General features: G+C 46.3%; 1 protein-coding gene across 1 annotated transcript in view; it reads left to right on the plus strand.

Annotated features, from left to right (window-relative positions):
- Positions 1 to 20157, plus strand: part of LOC121838279 (DNA polymerase theta-like) — a 44391-nt gene that overhangs the window by 5410 nt on the left and 18824 nt on the right. The window contains exons 2-5 of the mRNA XM_042294407.1: positions 2083 to 2193; positions 5649 to 5983; positions 8528 to 8729; positions 15104 to 15267. Of these exons, the coding sequence (XP_042150341.1) occupies positions 2083 to 2193; positions 5649 to 5983; positions 8528 to 8729; positions 15104 to 15267 (812 nt within the window). The remainder of the gene's footprint in view (positions 1 to 2082; positions 2194 to 5648; positions 5984 to 8527; positions 8730 to 15103; positions 15268 to 20157) is intronic.

Genomic DNA, 20157 nt, shown 5'->3' on the forward strand with positions numbered 1-20157 from the left:
GCGAGTTCGTTTCACACGCACTGGCATCGTTCGAGTTCTCTCCCACCATGAATCGCACTTGCAGAGTGTTGCACGGAGGACTGGACTCAAACAAACTCGCCAAATGCACCAAGTGCAGAAGACTGATGCTGCCGCCATCTATGTTGTAGGAAATGTACCAACTTCAAACCGAAACTGGCGCCTTTCTGTTCGGAGTGATGGGTGGGAATGCAAGCGTGCGGTCGCTACCAACGTTTATCTACAAACGTTGGTCGCTGCAACTTGTAGTAACTTCAAGCAACTTGGTTGTTGTAAAGATAGTCACAGACGGCATAAATTTCCGCAACCAGCTGTCTACAAAGCAGCTAGTTGCGACCTTTCAATTCTTATAACCGTTTACACTGAAGAAAACTGATGATGCTGTCCGAGCAGAAGCTTGATCCGTTTGAGCATGGTATTATGGGTGAACCACTGAAAGGGTAAGGCTTAAAACTAGTCTGTCGGAATATCCAGCAAACTTTTCATGGGACTTTCGATTTCGATCGTCATTACAGGTGGATCCGATATTAGCCTTGGTGAGGGCATCGAGAACGAGAGCTTTCTCGAACAAAATACGACGGGGCAAGTTAGCTGACGTAGGTAAATGTCAAACATGATGATGTTGCCCAAATCTCGGGTAAAGTCACTATGTTTAGCTTTCTCTGATGCTTATTGGGCAGTCAGAGGTTTCTGCTGGGGGAGGTTTGTCGACAAATGTTCACTTTTTCACCCGCACACGGATGGTGATAAACATCTCGGGGGCCGCTGATGCGTTTGTTCTGGGCATTTCTTTACACACTGGTATATTTCAGCATTTGTACAGCAACACAGCGACTTAAAACCTCTTAATAAACCACGGTTTGTCAATTGCTTCCTCCATGAAATAACAGACGCTCACAATTCAAACTCGTGTTTGATTCCTTTGCCCACGGGGCGCGATTTCTGTCAGAAAATCTACTTTTTTTCCTTTCAGTTCTGTGACACATCGTAGCAGACAAACTTTCGTCGTCTGCTCCCGCTCCTTGCTGGCCTCGCCGGAGCAAGGCATGACGGGATTGCGTTTTGGCGCACTTTCGATTTTCTCGGTGCAGCGAGTGCATGCACGCGTGGGGTGCCGGCGCTAAAACGAACTCGGAAAGTGGAACCGCTGGTGGAGTGCCGACCGAAACGAACCAGCTCCACACTGCGAGTGGACACGCTTGGGCACGAGTGCCATGAATAGAACTCGCTATTAGTTACAAATGGGAAAGCCGCAGACCCCAATCCAACCCAAGCTTTAAGCCGAAAGTGTGCATCTGGCAGCCATGCTGCCATTCGGTTATTGACGTGTGTGGTTGAGCATCATGTTTTCAATGTGTTTCCGTATGCGCCCTCTTCACTAACGATGTCGGCAGCAAGAAAGTGCTTGTTTAATCCGGACTGCAGGAACTCGAATATTTTGGAACATACAAGTTGGATTAAGCCCGTGCAAAACGATACTTACAGTGCTCAATACTCAATGCCTTGTGTTGTTGGTTTTGCATACTTCATCGCCTCAACAGTGGTCAGGGAATTTCACCTGAAACTGTCAAAGAAAACCTGAAAAAGTCGGGGAATATCAAAATAATAATTTGCTAGACACCCTGATACTATAACTTGTTCGCAAAACATTTTTGGGCTCATGAACCATTGTATTTCTTAAATCCCAGACTACGGGACAGTGATGCGTCCGCGAACTGCGTCGTCGGTTTGTGTAGTAGTTCCTCTGAACTGATGCTTTGCTCGACGTGCTAATAAGGTGATGTTGCGTCATTAATATAAAAGCCTGATCGAAATAAGTGTTTACCAGCATCATAACCCTTCATCAACATCGCGGCCATTTTTTGCTTCTAGGTACTGCTTCTCCCTCGGCACCCCTGCTCTCCCAGTCACGTGACCTGAAATTCCCCCTTCTAGGGACAATAGTAAACTTTAACCCATGGTTAGCGGTCGAGAAAACCGGCCAAGTTGGACAGTTGTTCCAGGCACCATTGTTTTCAGGGAGCCAAGCCGCTCATGCAGCGTCTTTAATTGAACCCAATGCAGGGCAGGATTCTGGCAGCACGGCTGCTGCCAAGAGCTGCGTGCTGGCCCTGCACCTCCAGCAGCCAATCATGGCGGCCCTGCAAGAGGCACAGCTCTCCACCATCTTTGCAGGTCAGGGACCTTCTCTTGAACCCCAACACTTTGCTTGGACAGTATAGTCGCTGACGGAAGGGCAGAGTGATCCCCAAACGTTTTACTGTCACCTTGCACCCAATAAGATTGCGACGTTGGCCAGTAAAAGCACCCTAGGCAGAATCACAAAGGAAGAAATGGGAGTAGTAAGCCGAGCCCCTCATTTCCTAAACTGTCAATGACTACCATATTATCCCGTGTCGTTGCGCACCCCCCTGCCACCTGAAATTCATAAGAAAAGTGGGGTGGGTCATATCTCTGTGGGCAAGCACAAAAAGTTTTAAAAAAAAAGCTAAACAAAAAGGCCCATATTAGGGGCAAATCTCCTTAAGGTCTAGCCTTGACTGTCCGTCCGTCCGTCCGTCCGTCCGGCGTCCGTGCTCACATAAAAAGAAAAAACGTTTGCGCAGTCGGCACGATTCGAACCTGTACGGGGAGACCTTAATGGATTTCTAGTCCATCGCCTTAACCACTCGGCCACGACTGCGGGACGAGTAGGGGGCTTTGAGATGTGGTAGTAACTCAATAGCTGGGGATGTCATGGATGAAACGTTGCATGTAGCCGCTCAACATCTATACAGGAGAGGCTGCTACAATTAAATGCGTATATAATTGCGTTAAACTTTGCATGCATTGGCTCAACGTTTATAGACGAGAGGGCGCTGCGGTCAAATGCTCAACTGCGTATATAACCACGATTCATGCCACACATTCTCTTTCTGACATGGACTGTTGACTTAAGCGGTAGAGATGCATTCCCACGGCTTCTAGCGGATCCAAGCTGGTCCGCTAGAAGAACCGCTGGCTCTGCGTTTCACCGACCATAAAGCAGTAATAATGAAGTCGAAACACAACCTGGAACTCAGCACTACCTATGAGCAATAAAAAAAAAATCGGCACCATCAGCACTACCTATGAACAATAAAATCAGTATCATCAGCACCTCCAGAGCTTCGCCCCAATCAACATCATTCACCATGTGGAGATGTGATTTTTTTGTACATATCTAGCATGGCTGTACAAGAGATCAAATTAGTTTAATTTTTTTTTGCAAAATATGCTCAGCAAAGAATGCTTTACTATTGCAAAGTCTATTGCTCGCATACGTGCGATGAGCACCGCCGATCGGCATACAGCACAAATATTTGTTCCATGAAAGCGCGATTCTAACACCGTTATGTTCTTTTCACTAGTAAAAAAAAAGTAGACAAGAAAATCGAAAAACCAACCATGTGCAACGAGCGAGCGAGTGAGTGAGAAAAGCGACAGAGCGAAGCCGGGGGAAGCGTAAAGTGACCGGACGTCCCAATTTAGGTGGGACAGGTTCCGCTTTTCCGGCCGTGGTCCCGCTGTCCCACCAGCGTGCTTGTGGGATGCCATTTTGTCCCGCTTTGGCTCCCCCGAACCGCAAATAAATAAAAAAATATGGTTAAACGAAAGGATTGCGCCAGGGAGAGGGTGCTTTCTCTGATCAAGGAACAAGATAATACTCTGCAGAGAAGTGCTGAAGGTTAATTTGCATATGAAATGTGAACCTGGTATACAAAAATCAATACTAAAGAAATATTCCAACCAAATGTATTAGATGTGCATGCCAAACAGTATGCAAATTGCAAGAAAAATAAATGTTTCAAGTCTTGCAACACAGTAACCCCCCCCCCCCCTCGATACGCGTCCCACTTTGGGGCCCGAGGAATATGGTCACCTTAGGGAAGCGGGAAGGCCGACGATTGTGTTTGCATATTGCCACGCTCGTCGACGAGTGACCGCTTGCGTGGCCAAGTGGTTATCGCGCTTGACTGTCGCGCGGAAAGTCTAGGTTTGATTTCAGTCAGTGAAAGGCTCTTTTATTTATTCTTTCAACGTTGTGTTCTCGTGAGTTCGAGAACATTCTCCTCTGATCGAGTTTGGAATGTTCCAGTCGCCGAACATTCTAGGCCGATTGTTCCAGAAGCCAACGCGCATACATAAGGAGCTCCGCGCGGCGATCTGCAGTCAGTCTCGCTCCTGCGCTCGATCCTGCGGTTTCGCCGACATTGACGCCCGCGGCGCTCTGCTGTTTTCTTCTGTTTCCTTTTTGTTTTGGGCACAAGTTTGCCCCATTAAACGTTTAGTTTCTTCAGTTATCTTTGCCTCATCAATCGTCATTCGTGACAATATACTTTGGTGTCAGGCCAAGTTCGGCACCTTGTCAGTCGCAAGGAGCAGGCTCTTGCGTAACTTACTTGTTTGGTACATACATGCAAGCGTCCATGTCCGGCATGCTACCAACAAGGGTTGAGGCGGCGTTTTACCACAAACGCGGAGCTCGAAATGGGACGTTTTACAAGCGTCTCTGTCTCGATCTGTATTTTTCTGTTGGCTTTGTCTTAAACATTATACAACCTTACCAACTGCGGTCGTGATGTTCCGGGAGAAGGAGCGGGTTAGTGGTAACCTTATTTCGGATGAGACGGGGACCTTACACTTTGCACTTACATTCCAGGATTTGGGGTATTTGCTGACCTTGTGATTTCTGAATGTTTTACAGCTCGTGTTACCTTACTCAGTTCTTTTCTTTTTTGTCCAAACAATCTTTTTTGTAAGCAAAACAAAGTTTTATTTTGTTATCTTCATCATTTTTCCTTTGCACACATGTACTCCGACCTTCGGAGTTTGTGGAAACAAATTAAAGTGTCTTTCCCTCCCTCGTTTTACTTTGTCACGGACGTCCTCGAACCGTAAGGTCTGCGGCCGTGTCATTTGGGCAGGATGAAAGCTCGCAGACTGCAGAGTCCGCGTTGAGGTATTTGAAGGGATGGGTGATCACTCGGGTGTTTTTTTGGAAATCGATATTCATCCGAAAAGTGGGGTGGGCGATGACTTGGAATATTGTCGCGCGTGTCTCCGAGCAAGCGTGCTCTTGGACGAATTGCTATCGTGCTTGGCTTCCACGGAAAGGGCTCAGCTTCTATGCCTGGTCATGGATGCACCTTTTAGAGCGCAGCTCTTAGGCACCCGTTTCCGGGTTGAGGACCGTCGCCGTCCGTGTCGGTGTAACTGTGCTTTGCATTATGGGACGTTTCTCATAATGACGTCACGTGGGACGTCACGAGGGTAAAATTTTTCTGCTAAATTTATCGGAAATTTTTCTGCTAAATATAGCGAAAAAATATCCTGCCCGAAAATTTCCTGGATGTGGTGGGCTATGCCACAGTTTTTCTAGATGTTTCTAGATTAGGTGGCACAACACAATGGGTTTAGCAACTAACATTCATCCAGCCGTCTATATCTCCTTGTGAAGTCCTCGACTCATTGGTGCCTTCAGTCTCGGAATGCGTGGTCTGGAGTAGCAGATTCTCTAAATGTTTTTAGGCTAGGTAGCACAAGCTATTGCCTGACACAGAGGGTTTAGCCACTGCCGTTTATCTGTCCGGGGGGGGTACTCTGTGCAGAGCTGGAGATGCCTGCTTTAGGGGTGCTGTGCAAGATGGACTGTAACGGCCTGGGCTACTCTGAGGAGGCTAGGGTGTTGGAAGCCCTGCACAGCGCCCTGGGACGGCTGCAGGCCAGGTGCACGTCCCTCGCCGGCCGGCAGCTGGCTCTTCACTCGCCCAGGGACGTGTCTCAGGCGGTGCGCCGGCGGCTAGCGCACCTTGCCGAGGCCAGAGGGCTCCTGAGCACATCCAGCCGCCCGCTTACGAAGGCCCAGCTGGAGTCCCTGGCCGCGCTGGACCCGCTGCCCCGGCTTGTGCTCGACTGGCGCAAGGTGCACGCCGTGCTCAATGGGGTGGGTAGTCCGTCGGCCATGCATCACGGTGCCTGGAAACCCACCTAAAAACAAGGCCTTTCCCCGCAAAACGTCTTACATCACCCTAGCACCACCCAGCTCGCATCGGCATTGTCGCCAGCGCATCCTGCAGTGTCTTGCAACAAGCGGGACACTAGCACGCGGCGACGCCAAAACGACCTAGAAGACAAGGCCTGCACATGATGATAACGTCATGCGCAGGCCTCATCTTTTAGGAGGTATTTCTGGAATGCGCCTCCATTTGGTGTGTTCAGCTACGGATAGGCTAAAGTGAAAAAGTGCACTCTCTTACAGCCTTTGCAGGTTTCTCTTTCCCACTGCAGCTCAGTGGATTCGCTGTAACCTCACCCCTCTTAACGGCACTCCATCTAATGGTACGTTTACACCCGAGAAGAAATCTGCTGCCGCGGGAGCGGATCCGCTCCCGGCGGCGGCGGCGACGAGCAGGTTCCGTTTACATCTATTTCCTTCGAGCGGCGGAAGCGGCGCCGGGTGCGGCAGCTGTTCTCGTAACATCCCGTCAAAAATGTCGAGAAGGCGCGAGAGTTCCCATCTCGGCTGTCTCTCCCGGGCGTTGCTGCTCCCGGAAGAACGCATACTCATGACGTAGGCAGCGTCGCGCTGCGCAAGAATGTCACATCCGGTCAGCGAAACGCCTCGTTCGGCGGCAGAAATAGATCCCGGACCTAAACGGCTCGCCGCCACGTTTTCCGCCCAGCGTTTCGCTCCAGCGGCAAAAGCTGGGCGGATCCGCTGGCGGATCCGCAAGTGTAAACGTACCATAAGGCGGCATTCCAATTTCACCGTGTTGTCCTCTTCGTTCCCAAGTTGAATTGGAGCAATTTTCTGACTAGTTTGATCTTGAACCTTGAGGCTGCCTGCCTGCAAGGACCGACGCAAAACACCTCTTCCTTTTCGTCTTTTCAGAAACAATTTTTGATGAACGAGCATTTATTTATTGTAAGTCAAATGTATATATTTCAATTGGCATGCTGCAGTTATTTCGTACTAGTACGTTGACATGCAGTTTCAATTGCGGTCGGAACAGATCTTCAAAGTGGTTCAGGCAGTACTTGGAAGGGTAATGTGGTCGCGCACCCCCCTGCGGCTAGAAAAATATCCTGTCGCTCAAAGGAATGTCGACGTCTTGTCCGGCCAGGCTTCAGCGTCCCGTACCGCTTGTGCAGAAAAAGTGGTCCCCAGTGGCAACAAATGATGTCGCGAATGCCGGTCGGTCACACTGTCGGATGTCACGATCCTGGCGATTGGTCGATGGCTGGCGAGAAAGGCGAGCGGATGGGAGGGTCACTTTTGCCACGGCATCCCAACTTGGCTCTGCTTTGGTTTCTGTCGACTGCCTGATGGTGGAATGTCCGTCGGTGGAATGAGCGCCTGCCGCGGCCATCTTTGCTGCTGTGCCACCACAGGGATCGCAGCAGGCAACGTAACGCCTCTATCGCGTCACCGGGCACGTAGCACTAACGCCATTTTTGTGTTCTTTCATCCCACGCACATAAAATGACTGGAGTTACCTTCCCCTTTCCATCGCCAGAATTGCCAACTGCGAATTGTAAAAATCCGCTGCACAGGACATTTGCCTAACGTCATCACAGCAAATGTGTAATGCGGACCATTTATTTTTATTGTTTTTATTTTTCATATTTTTTGTTTTGTTTGGTGTTGATTGTATACCAGTGACCAGTCTGTGTATTTTCGCAAGCTTGGTTTTTTCCTTTTTTTTTTTTATGCCTTCCTGCTTGAGATTTTAGTCGTTAACTCATTTCCCCTTTACCCACTCCCCTTTTCGATGTTCTGCCTCAAAGATAGGTAAAATAAACGTAAGAAAAAATAAAATCGAGGGATCACATTTGAGGACGCCGTAAACGCACCAGTCAGGGCCACGCTCTAGGAACTGTACTTCCGGTTAAACGGGTCTATATGTGCTTAAAAGTAGTACATGTTTTACGCTGTGTGGAGTATCTAAAAGTGCAGGGTATACGAAAAATTGGTTTAGTATCTAGACCATTCCTCATGATGAGGATATAAGGATCAACAGATTTTCAGAATAACAGAGTAATATATTAATGGTGATTTATGCACGATACTGTGCGAGCTAAAAAAAGTGGGCATTTTTTAAGGTGTGCTGTGTACGAGAATTTATTGACGTGCGGGGGTAGAGGAACTAGTTCTTTACGCCAAGAATTTTAACATTCCATTGTCTCATTATAATTACGGCCAAAGAGTGATCGAATGTACTGGAACAATAACATGGAATTCCTTAAGCATGCCAATACAAATTTTATATGGAAAGAATGAGTAAGAAATCTTTTTTGTGCGGTACATGCAGGGGTGCCAGGTGACCGCACCGCATTATTTATTTCTGTGCACTTGGAATGAATCTTTAAGACCGAAGGTTATGGATCCAGATGTCTATGTGCAATGTGTTCTGTGTTTATCTTTAATGAAGCTGATTGAATACACCGGAGGCAAATAGGATTCATTGGGTGGGCGTTGTGCATGCAGAGCCTGGTCCCTGCGGCTCGCAGCGGGGTGCCCTGCCCCGAGCTGGGCATGGTGCGCGTGCACCCCCGATCGGAGCCCCATAGCGCCACGGGAAGGGTGTCCCTGCGGGAGCCCAACCTCCAGGCGGTGGCCAGGGACTTCGAGGTGGCCCTCGACCCACCCGTCACCCTCAACCCACGACGGGCCTTCGTGCCCTTCCAGGGTGAGCCCTCAGGGCCTTCTTTTCCCTCCTCTCATACTTCAGTCTATTTATTTATTTCTACAGAATCGTCTCTTGCCAAGAAGAGAACCTGTTCCCAGTTTCCTTCTTTCCATTCCCTCTCACACCTGTGCTGTGTCTCTTCTTTTATCTCCTTGTCTTGTGGCACTTCTGTCAAAAAGGCTCTTCTTTCCTCCTCTCCCCCTGGGAGAGGCTGTCTGAGCTGCTCCAACAGCTCCTAGAAGAGAAGGCTGTAGCGCTCTTCTCGTGACGTCGCAAAGGAAGGCAATCGGGGGCACGCGTCGAAGCGAAGGCAACGCGCGTGGATCGACCGTCGTAACGCACTTTTAGTCACATGCGCACGTCTTATTAGCTAAAATGAATGCTGCACATAGCAACGGGTCTAGAAAACATTTTATTACACAGGCAAAATATTACACCGCTAAATAATCGGTACGAAATGGCACGAGGTATGCGTATAAGACGTCTATAGAAAAATGTGATTGTTTTTAGTCAAAAACATTGAGTCACGAAATTATTGTTGTAGGAATGCATATTTTATACAGGAATACTTAGACAAAATGGCGAGACACGCAGTTATTGGACACAGCAGGACAGATCACAGTTAAAAATCAGGTAGACGTAGTTAACGCAGACACGGCTAGACAAGTGTCACTTACGATGATATAAGTGATGTTATCGCGTGCAGTCGCTGAATTCTTGCATTATACCCCGGCCACATGGCAAAATAATGTAAATTCGATCGAATGATATTATGGGGTCGACAAATCAGCTTGCGACGCTCGTATAATCACTCAAGACCGCAAGCTGATTAAATTCCATATCATTTAATGAAAATATATTAACTTTTCCGTGTGGCAAGGGTACAAAACTTACCATTTACAGTCAACTAATTTTCTTCTCCCTATAAGCTCGAGCTGCCTTAGAACTAAATACAGTGTAGACCGCATATAACATATGTCGCGGGAGTCGTGAAAATCCGCACTATAACCAAAACATCAATTTTTCAAGCCAAAATGCATGCCATCAGACAACTTACCTTTGTAAAAGAATTTATTCTATGTTAGATGAAGAATAAAGCTTTAGTTTGAGGAAAGTCTTTATTTCACCAGTCTAGTACACTTCTCTCTCAAGTGTGTCACACATTTTGAAAGATATTAGTGACTTTTGCCTGGCGCAGCCTTTTGACGGCGTCGCGCGTTGCGGGCGGATGTTGCGAGCGTTCAGGATTGCTAATCCTAATCACTTTTCTTCGGCGATGAAAACGCTTGAAAATTCGCATCCTTTATACGGTACGCGCCCGTAATACCTTCAACTTGAGCATAGGCATGAAATGCCCCAAATAAAAAATCCGGGCGATGTTCGAAAACACAAATGCTTAGAAAGCACCACTGTAGTCGAAGTAAACAAACACGACGACACGGGCGTTTCTGCCGACTTGAGAGCGCCGCCACGACATCGCCGCACGAGTAGGTGGATCTTCCCTTCTAGTACGTGCTGGGTTATCATAGCGACACACAACGAAAATTCACAGTCAAGGATAGCGCTTTTACACGGAACGATGAGCTTCTACGCAGTCTACGTCGACGATCAAAACCGACGCCATGTTCGCGGATAGAAGCAGCCGGCCCGCCGGCCCGCGACCGGCATGCAACGCGCGCGAACACTTCTCCTCGGCCTGCGATTGATCTGTCGTTGCGGTTGTTTTTCATCGCAGCGGAGGGACGCACGCACGTGAACGACGTGTGTGCGTCCCTCCGTCGCTATGGCAACTGAAGCCTCTCTCTTCGCTTCATCGAGCAACCAGAGCAACCTCCTTGCCCCGCGAGCGCCGCTTACGGCACGCGCCGTTATCTAGTGTCGCACAGGGAAGCGTGCTCTGCGTCGGTCGGTCGGCGCGGTCGCCAGGCTGTTCCGAAAACCGCACTATAACCGGTATTTCCCTTCGCGCGCCTGCATTTTAAGCGGTATGTAATTACATGGAGTTCTATGCAAGGCAAACCGTTGGTTTAAAAAAGCTGCGTTATACCCGGTCCTGCACTATAAGCGGTTACGTTGTAAGTGGTCTATACTGTATAACTTATTTTGTACACAATAATACTATTACCTTAATACAGTTAAGATTCTAGTATAAACACGGTAAAGCCAATAATATAATACCCGTGCCACACGGGCAACTCGAATCTCATTTACAACGAATGACATTTGAGCAGACACTCCGGGCGTAGCGCATTCCACGCGCGACAGATTGCGAGCTGATTCGCCGATCACTCAAATATCATTCACTGTATATGCCAATCGAGTTTCCCGTGTGGCACGGGTATTACATTAGTATAAATAAACACATAAGCACGAACAACACACTTTCAATAATCACACAAAGTTGTTATTCATCTTCCTAGTAAAAAATAGAATATAACCACGCATATTTACAAATGTCGGCGCGACAGCACACGGATAACGACGAAGAACAAGATTCCATTCTATCACAAGATTTGAAAAAAAAAAGAAAAACGACTGCAGCATTTTACTCACGTCCTACATGACCAAGAAAGCCCGTAAATAAGTTGTTTCTCACCTGTCGGTCGTATCCATACGTCCCGCGATATCCGCCACGAATGCATTTGAACACAAACCCCAAAAAGTCTCTCTCTTTCGAGAGGTCTATCGATAATCAACCGATGTCATCGCTGACTAGATGCCACACATGTCACTCAAACCGTAGCAGGACTTGTTCCTCAAATTCACGTAAATGCCGCAATATCAAGCTAATACAAAAAAACTACCTGAGACTGCGGTGACAACAGAAGAACGAAACAAGTTTCAAAAGGACCACATACGAGAGCAGCGGCGACGAAAGGGTTTGACATTGTCGACCCATCTCTTGCTCGTGTGCGCTCCCTGCGGCGATGACTGGATTTGTGTTCGGTTCCCTTGTCTTGTGAAATGTCTCAGCGTTTTTTTGCAGACAGTCAGCAGTTCACACACAACGTAAATTCACCAGAATCGGAGCCCGTATGAGGGAAGAAAATGTCACACTGGGCCGGTTCATTCAAAAAGTATGGGGATAATCATAAATATAAATTTGGTACTTTCAACCTTGGTAACGCGTTGTATATTATGTTATATATATAATAAATTGTACAAAACTGCGCTTTTAAAACGTATATTAATGTCGGAATAAACGCGCACAAACATCACTGCGCCGCTCGTTAGAAACATTTTTTTCACGTCGATAGCAGATATTTTTTGACGTGGTTGCGCCATGGCCTTCCCTCTCCGACATTGTGACGTAACCACTCGGAGCGCTACGGCCTTCTTTCTAGGAGGTGTTTGCTACTTCCCGCAGAAAGAAGGAGGGTGTCCCCCTTTTTCAAATGGAAAAAAAGGAATCGAGAGAGAGTTTCCTCCTTTCTGGCTGCTTGTGGGCCTTAGGCCTGGTTAGGGCATTACATAGGGGGGAGGGGGGGTGGCGGGGCAGCATATAAAACAATCCAATAGTGACACAAAACAAACATAATAGAAAAAAATAAAAACGGCAGAAGTTATACATGACTCAATTTAAATGGGCTAAAAGATGATTGTAACACTACTGCATCAGTGACGCTAATGATGGAGGATGGCAGCTGGTTTCATTTAGCCATGGGACAAGGAAGAAATGGTTCAATAAATGCGTTAGTTTTATCGGAGATTAGTTTAATTGGAGAAGAGTTATTCAAGCAGAAGTTTATTCTGCCGAGCAGTGAGAGGAGGGTACTTTATAGTTCCTAGCAGTGGTAGTAAATTTGATGAGGAAGGGTAAGGCGAGATAGCTTCCTTAAGGTTTGAAGTGGGGCAAGTCCAAGTTGACTTTTTAGTCAGCATTGATGTGCGATCGAAGGGGCTTCACACTACGGTCCCTGGAGCGCCTCTCTGACTGGTGTGTTTAGCGTCCTATTCCGCCCATGCACCGAAAATGGTCCAGTGGTGGCAACAAACGACGTCACTAAAGCCGGAGTGTCGTGCAGTCGGATGTCATGGTCCCAGCATACGGGCGTAGAAGTTCTGGCAAAAGGCACGAGAGAATGCGAACCTCACTGTCGTCGCGGCGGCACAACTTTGCGTCTGCCACATCCATCACCGCTTCTGCGACATCGCCGGGATGGAGGCCAGCGACAGTGTGACCTTTCTGTGACATTAACGGGCAGAAATTAAGGGACCGCCGTAGTTTCCACATTTGCGTGCAAGTTCGCTCAATGCATTGCGTTTCCTCGTAACCGCCTACAGCAAGGGGACACACTTGTGCCATACGAGGGTTTTGCAGCATTTGTATGATTAAATCTGCACACTATCTACGAGGCCTAGTCGCTCACTATATTCTCGGGATTTTTAGAGTGAATTGCATTTTGTTTTTACAGCGATTTGCATTTTGAATATTTTTTTCTGCAGTACCGTAATTGGCCTATGGCTGTTGGGAGGCACAATAAACAAATAAATAAATAAATAAACTGATCCAGAACTGGGTCTTTGTCCCCAGTTTCGTGCAAAAACAAATCGTTTTTATTTTCAAAGTTTTAGACCAGTGGTTCTCAACCACTGAATATTTCGAAGACGCCTTCTGGATCAGCGGAAGTGATGGGAGACCCCATCCACCAGGGAGGAGCGGGTATAATAGACAAATTACAATGGCAGAAGGGTATATAAAAAAAATAACTTTCAGCCTTTCCATTTTGGCGAAGAAGGAAGAGCAGCGAAGCTGTACTTTGGTGGGAATAAGGTAATGGCCGGCCTCAAGTCGGCAAGCCAGAGTGGAAAGGCTGGACAGCTACCACCATCTGTGAGCGACGGCGGCAAGCCGGTTGTCTGGTTGCTGTTGTCGCTCGTAGAGGGCGGTAGCTGTCCAGGGTGGTGTTATCGTTTGTTTGCTGGGGAACACAATACTGGGGAAACTAGCCGTTAACAGCTCCACTGCAAAAAAACGAAGTGCATGCAAGCCAACTTGGAAATTCTGAAACAGACTAATCAACCCTTATTTGAAAAGAAATGGAGACAACGGATGAAGAAGGAGGCAAACACAAAGTGCCTCAATGATTGAGACATTTTGTGTTTGTCCTCCTCTTCATCCGTCGTCCCCGTTTTTTTTTTGTTTTTTTTAATATGTGCAACATTAGCCAGCTTGCCTGTTTACTTACTCTTTCTTTTATCAACCCTACTCTCTCGATGCACATAAAAGACAATCAGCATCAATTTAACAAAAGGAAACATATTTTATTGTTCGGTTGAGGGCTTTCGACACTCTTAGAAGGCTTTTGGGGACCCCAAATGGTCTGCGACCCCCATTGGAGGACCACTGTTTTAGACAATTCAGCATTTACTCGGTGTCAAAAGGTGATAATAGTAGTACCTAGATGTCGCCTGACGGTGGGCCCCTAGCACCAGACTGCACTCACAGTGCGAGCAATTTGTCGCCTGTTTCAGCACAATGCAAAATGGGGACATATGTATAGCAGCATGAAATTTTAAGTGCCATAGGTGCACCTGTACAGTAATCCCTCGTTAACTCAAGCTCGGCTATCTCGAAATATTGGTTAGGTCAAAATATTTTTTTGTCATGGAATGAACTCCCATAGGCACAATGCATTTACTCATCGCTTATCTCGAAAAGTTTTCTGGACCTACCTCGGATATCTCCAAATCTTATCATCAAATATTACCAGAACAAACGGTCAGGGCACAGCAACAATGAACTGGTGGCCTAAATATTGGTTGATGAAGAAACAGCAATCCAAAAACAAACGCAGCTTCGTATCTTGGCGTCCAGTGTCGCTCCAATCTGTTTTATCGCGTGACACGAATCGTGGGAGTAAAGTCCCATTCATGAAGGAGCATTTGCTTCCGTTAATTTTCTTGCGTTAATCTATAAGTCACCAAAACGTCCGTGCCTCGAATGTTGCATGCAAGGCTACTCCTTGAACTGGTTGCCACGCTTCGTACAGAGCACACACGTCCCAGTGACTAGAGATCAGATCGGGCCGGAATTTTAGGCCCGGCCTGACCCAGCTCGAGCTCGACTGCTCTTTTCGACCTGAATCTAACCCGAACCCGGCCCGAATCAAGCCGAACCAGACCTGATTTTGGCCCGAGCCCGACTGTGTTTTCTATTAGTGCCACCTTTCTTTTACATGGCACTGTCCGTATTGAACGAGAATTTTCACTCTCTAAAGTTAAACCAACCGCCGGAATCGCGGTGTCCAACAACCTGACACGTCGGCTCCTGCGAAGCAATTTGTCGCCACTTGGGCGCCGCTTTCGATGCGTGGACGGGATGGGACGGCAGACGTGCCCGTCGAAGACACGTTCGGGGTGTTCTCGCCCAGGGGCCCTGCTGCTGTCTGCGGACTACTCACAGCTGGAGCTGCGTCTGCTGGCACACCTATCTGCAGATGAGGCCCTGGTGGCGGTTTTCTCCCAGGGAGGGGACGTCTTTGCCCAGATGGCTGCCCGCTGGGGACACCAGACCACCAGGCACAGGGCAAAGCAGGTGAGGGCTGGCCAGTCAATGTCATATCAATGTCTCTTTGAAAAGGAGCATGCTGAATGCAGATACCCTTTCTACAGATTTTGACGAGGATTATGACTGGAGTCTGTTCTAACCAGCGGGACTGATGAAATGTGAATGGATATTAGAAAAGAACTGGTTTATTGAAACTTCTCAAATTTGAAAGGTAGCGATTTTTTATTGAGCTGTACCGATGATCGTCGTCAACTGCGCACTTTGGGTCATACAAGGCGCCGAACGCGATGACCACCTAAGTCCGAAATAATGACTGCTGTCGAAGAGTCCGCTATAACGGAATGGTAAAATACTGACAAACTACCTAATATAGTCCATGTTATCTAAATGTTATAACGGAATCTGTAATAAGTGAAGTTGGCTCAGTGGCATAGATAGGAAAAACAGGCAGTCTTCACAAATTGGGGATGTGTAACCGAATGTCTGCTGCAACCAGATTTGTTGTAATGAGGTTATACTGTAGATGGCGTCGCTATAGAGCTTTTTTTAAGGGCGCCACCTTCTTGAGAATTGCGGCACCGACGACACCGTCTAGCGACTTAAGACTTGAAATACCAGCCGGTTCTGGCAGCACAGCTATCTGGGATGGAAACAGTGTGGATATAAGGGCACTTGGCTAGACTTGGCTCTGGTGGGCAACAATAACTTGGTTAAAACTTGGACGATTGAATCGAGCTGGCTAAGGACAGACCATCAACTTGCCTTCTCGAAAGAATGAGGATGAATACGGTGGAGTGTTTTGATTAGGTTTCCACAACGAAGGAATATATGAGCAGTTTACTGTTGTCTATGCAGTTAAGCTCTTGGCATTTGATACTGTCGAGACCGGTTATAACGAAGTCAACGGGAATCGGAAATCACTTCGATATATCTGCTATTTCGTTATAACCGACTTCGGTTAACGAAGTGCAAAAGGGAGTGGGAAATCGTGATCGCTTCGCTGTAGCTGCTATTTCGTTATAACCGACTTTGTTATAACCGGTCTCGACAGTAGCTGCACCTTGGGTGGTGGCACGTAGACGTTTACGTGTCCTTCATATGCCATGGATTGATAGCATACCTTGCAGTGATAACCTAATCGGAGCACCAGCACTGGGTTGGAATCGGTCCTCTTGCCATAGATGAAGAAGTCATGAGCGGAAACGTGACGAGTCTGATACAAAGCCCTCGTGATTCATGCTTGCAATCGAGTAACTTCATAAATAAGAATCCTTGGGGAACATGTCAAGCTCAATAACATTGCAGCCACACTTGCGCTGTAGCTTCTCGTGCTCACCGCACGCTTTCCGCGATTGAATTCTTATGCTTATTAAAATTATTTATGCACCCGTCTACGACGCGGTGGTAGCCAGGCAACTGTAGAATTTCGGAAGTCATAACACATTAAAAATAATTACTCGGAACTAACTCACGCACAACGTTTGTTTCTAAGCCTTTTCACCCATACTTTTGGCATTTCCATACCCTGTGTCAGCGAGCAATCCAAAAATGCACTGGTTCGAGGGTATGTCAGTTGCGTGCTGGCATGAGGTTACGCGAAAAAGGTCTATAGTCGCATACAAGTTAAGAATGCGCCAGAAGTTCCTGCTATACCCTCCTCACCGCCAGCCAGTGTTCTTCCGCAATGCGCTAATAGCCCGCTACCAAGGTGCATGTTGCACTGACGTCTGGCGTCCACAAGAAAGACAAGACATACTGAATCTAGAAGGACACATCTTTATTTAAACGGGCACAGGAATCGAGTCCTCACCTCTTGTGCGCACTGGGCCATTCTAACGCCTTTCTCTAACACAGTGTTGGAAAGTACTTTAAGTACATTGTACTTAAAGTACTACTTCATTTAGGCTTAAAACTATTGGACTTCACTTGAAGTATGTTCTATATGTATGTACTTGTACTTTACTTACAGTATTTTTTCTGTGCAATTCTCGACTTTAAAGTACATTTCCCAAATTTGGCCGTCTTAAATTTCTATAACAAATTTATGCTTTATGTTTTGTCAACTGTGAAGGAATACTGGGAGGGATATTCTACTCTTACCAGAAATGCGAGCAGACAACACGCTTTGTTTGTGCTGGGAGCGGTTTTCCTGCTGCCATTTCAAACTCTCACTACTTCTTGCTTAGTCAGTGCAAGCAAGGAGGTTAAACATATTAAAAGGGGTCGTCTTTTCTCTATCGTCTTTCAAGGCATCATCTGGTCGTTACTCGGAGTGAAGTAATAATGCCTATAAGACAGATACAAAAAAGTGCTTTTAAAGTTGATTGTGTTAAATACTTGATCAGCGAGAGTAAAGCAACTGCTTTGTTGCCACTTTAATTCCAATATTCGCCGCCATTTCCGAAAAAAAAAAAAAACTGGTCCACAATTACCCCTGAGTCGATGTTAAAAAGTACTTGTACTTTATTAGAAAATACATTGTATTACCGTAAAATACCGGGCAAGCACCCACTAAAAAATTTGAGACAATCATGAAAAACTGGGGGATGGGCGCTTGTCCGGTCATCAATTCTACACATAAACATGCTGTGCATATTTTCTCAGATCTTACGAATTTGGGAACGGGCATTTAATGTGGTATGGGCGGATGCACGGTATTCTGCAATATAGTACTTTACTTCAAGTCAGTGTTGGGAAGTACTTGAAGTGCATTGTACTTAAAGTAATACTTCAAGTAGGTTTAGAAAACTTCTACTTTACTTAAAGTATTTTTTTGCATTTTCGAGAAATGTACAATTTCTGACTTCAAAGTACATTATTCAACTTTGGTCTTGTTAAATTTGTAACACGTAATGATGCCTTGTCAACAAATAAGTGCCTTTCCATTTCTAAAAATAACCAATGCATCTCCGATGACCCCTAGAGCAATGATACCAGTTAAAAGAAGAACACTGTATAGAGGAATGCATGGACATCATGAAAAATTTCGTTAAAAGTACTTGTACTTTACTTTGAAAGTACATTGTTTTTATAGCGCTTTACTTCAAGTACATTGTGACCGGTGTACTTGTTACTTTACTTGAAATACATATCCTCCCATCTACTTTGTACTCTACTCTAAGTACTTTTTGAATGTAATTACCCAACACTGCTTCAAGTACCTGCTGCCCAGTGTACTTACTACTTTACTTGAAGTATGTAACCTGTCATTTACTTTGTACTCTGCTTCAAGTACTTTTTAGATACTGTATTTTGCAGTGTATAAGAAGCACTTTTTTTCAAAAATTTTTGGCGGTGCTTCTTTACAACGGTGCATCTTATATGCATATTTTTTTTCTTTTTGGCAAACTCTGAAGGAACTCCTGTTGACGCTGATTAGTCCTTTTTTTAACTATTATCACAGCTCAATGCAAATGATGCATCATAAATGCAGGTCAACCTCCCAAAACTAGAGTTTCATAACAAAAAAACAAAAAATAAAGTCAATAAAACAAAGAGAAAACATGACGTTTTGCGATTTCTCAAGTCACACAGGCTACGCGAGTCTTGGAGGCCGCAAGTGGTGAGCTAAAATGGCAAAAGATGGCGACAGTTGCGCTGCTTGAATATAGGTGTGTCTTATACACAGGTGCATCTTATGTACTAATTTTTACTTTGAAACTCGCGAAAAGTGGGCGGTGCGTCTTATACAACGATGCGTCTCGTACACCGGAGAATACGATACTTTACCCAACACCGCCCAGACGTAAAGGCCTGTTCACACTCTTGCGACCGAGTACGACTGAGAGAGACGAGATCTCTTACAACTTCTTAAATGTTTCTAGAATGAGGGAACACACTGACATTGTGGCGCCATCTATGCGGTGACCCTAGAACTGCATTTCACAAAAGCGAAGGTTTTGCGGGATTTCCGGGGTCAAATGTGCATAATACCCATAGAAAGGCTCGTTTATAACATTGACAAAAGTTTTTCGAGCCAAAAAAGAGAGGATATTGCACGAGAAATAAAAAAAAATATGCCGGACCGCCGAGTTTACACTGCTTCCCAATAGATGGCGCCAGTGTGTTCTCTGGTTTAACAAGTTTTAAGGAACCCAGGTCTAAGAGGTTGCAAGCAGTCGCAAGAGTGTGAACGGGCCTTAATTGTCATGCCCTACTGCCTCTCTTAGTCGGTTTGTGAAATGATTCGATGCCGTGACTGCTACATGGTGGTGTTTATGTGGCACATGCTTAACTGGTATCCAAATCTGTTGCACCATCAAATAAACAGGGTGTTTCAGCCAACTTGTGCCAAGACTTCAAAAAAGCTGGTGCACGCTACATGTTTGGTAGAGCCAATGGCTCAACTCACATTTTGTTCGCTTTCCTGAACCAGAAAGGAACTGGAAGAAAACAGAAAGCTACTGAACCCAAAGTAGAATAATGGCCATCCATGAAAAAATGCGGAGTTATAAACCGGTTTAAACCGGTTTCAGTTTGGTACATTTGGTAACTAAACTGATATTTGTTCACTTTCTTCAACCAGAACAAAATACAAAGCTTCTGTACATTCAATTCAGTAAAACCTCGTTAATTCGGATATCATGGGACCGGCAAAAATGTTTGAATTATCCGAAAGTCGAAATATCGAAAGGACAAAGGAAACTGCGCGAAAACGTTTCCCTGTGACATACCTCTATTTTGAGAAGAAATCTGTTATTGTCGCCTGCTTTCTGGACAACATTTTGGCGGAGACGATAACTCTCCGTAGCGCGGTCAGGTGCTCCACCGCATTCGCACTGTCAGAGCCACGCATCCCGTGCACTGACGATTTACCGCAACAAGGCCTCTTCTAGTTTCGGGTGCACCACCTTCCACATCCGCTTGAACTTCTCACTCTCGAAAGCCTGTAGGATCTCGGCTTCAGTTTTCACGTAC

The sequence above is a fragment of the Ixodes scapularis genome, unplaced genomic scaffold, assembly GCF_016920785.2.
Source record: "Ixodes scapularis isolate PalLabHiFi unplaced genomic scaffold, ASM1692078v2 PGA_scaffold6__148_contigs__length_123643588, whole genome shotgun sequence".
NCBI classification, from domain to species: Eukaryota; Metazoa; Arthropoda; class Arachnida; order Ixodida; family Ixodidae; genus Ixodes; species Ixodes scapularis.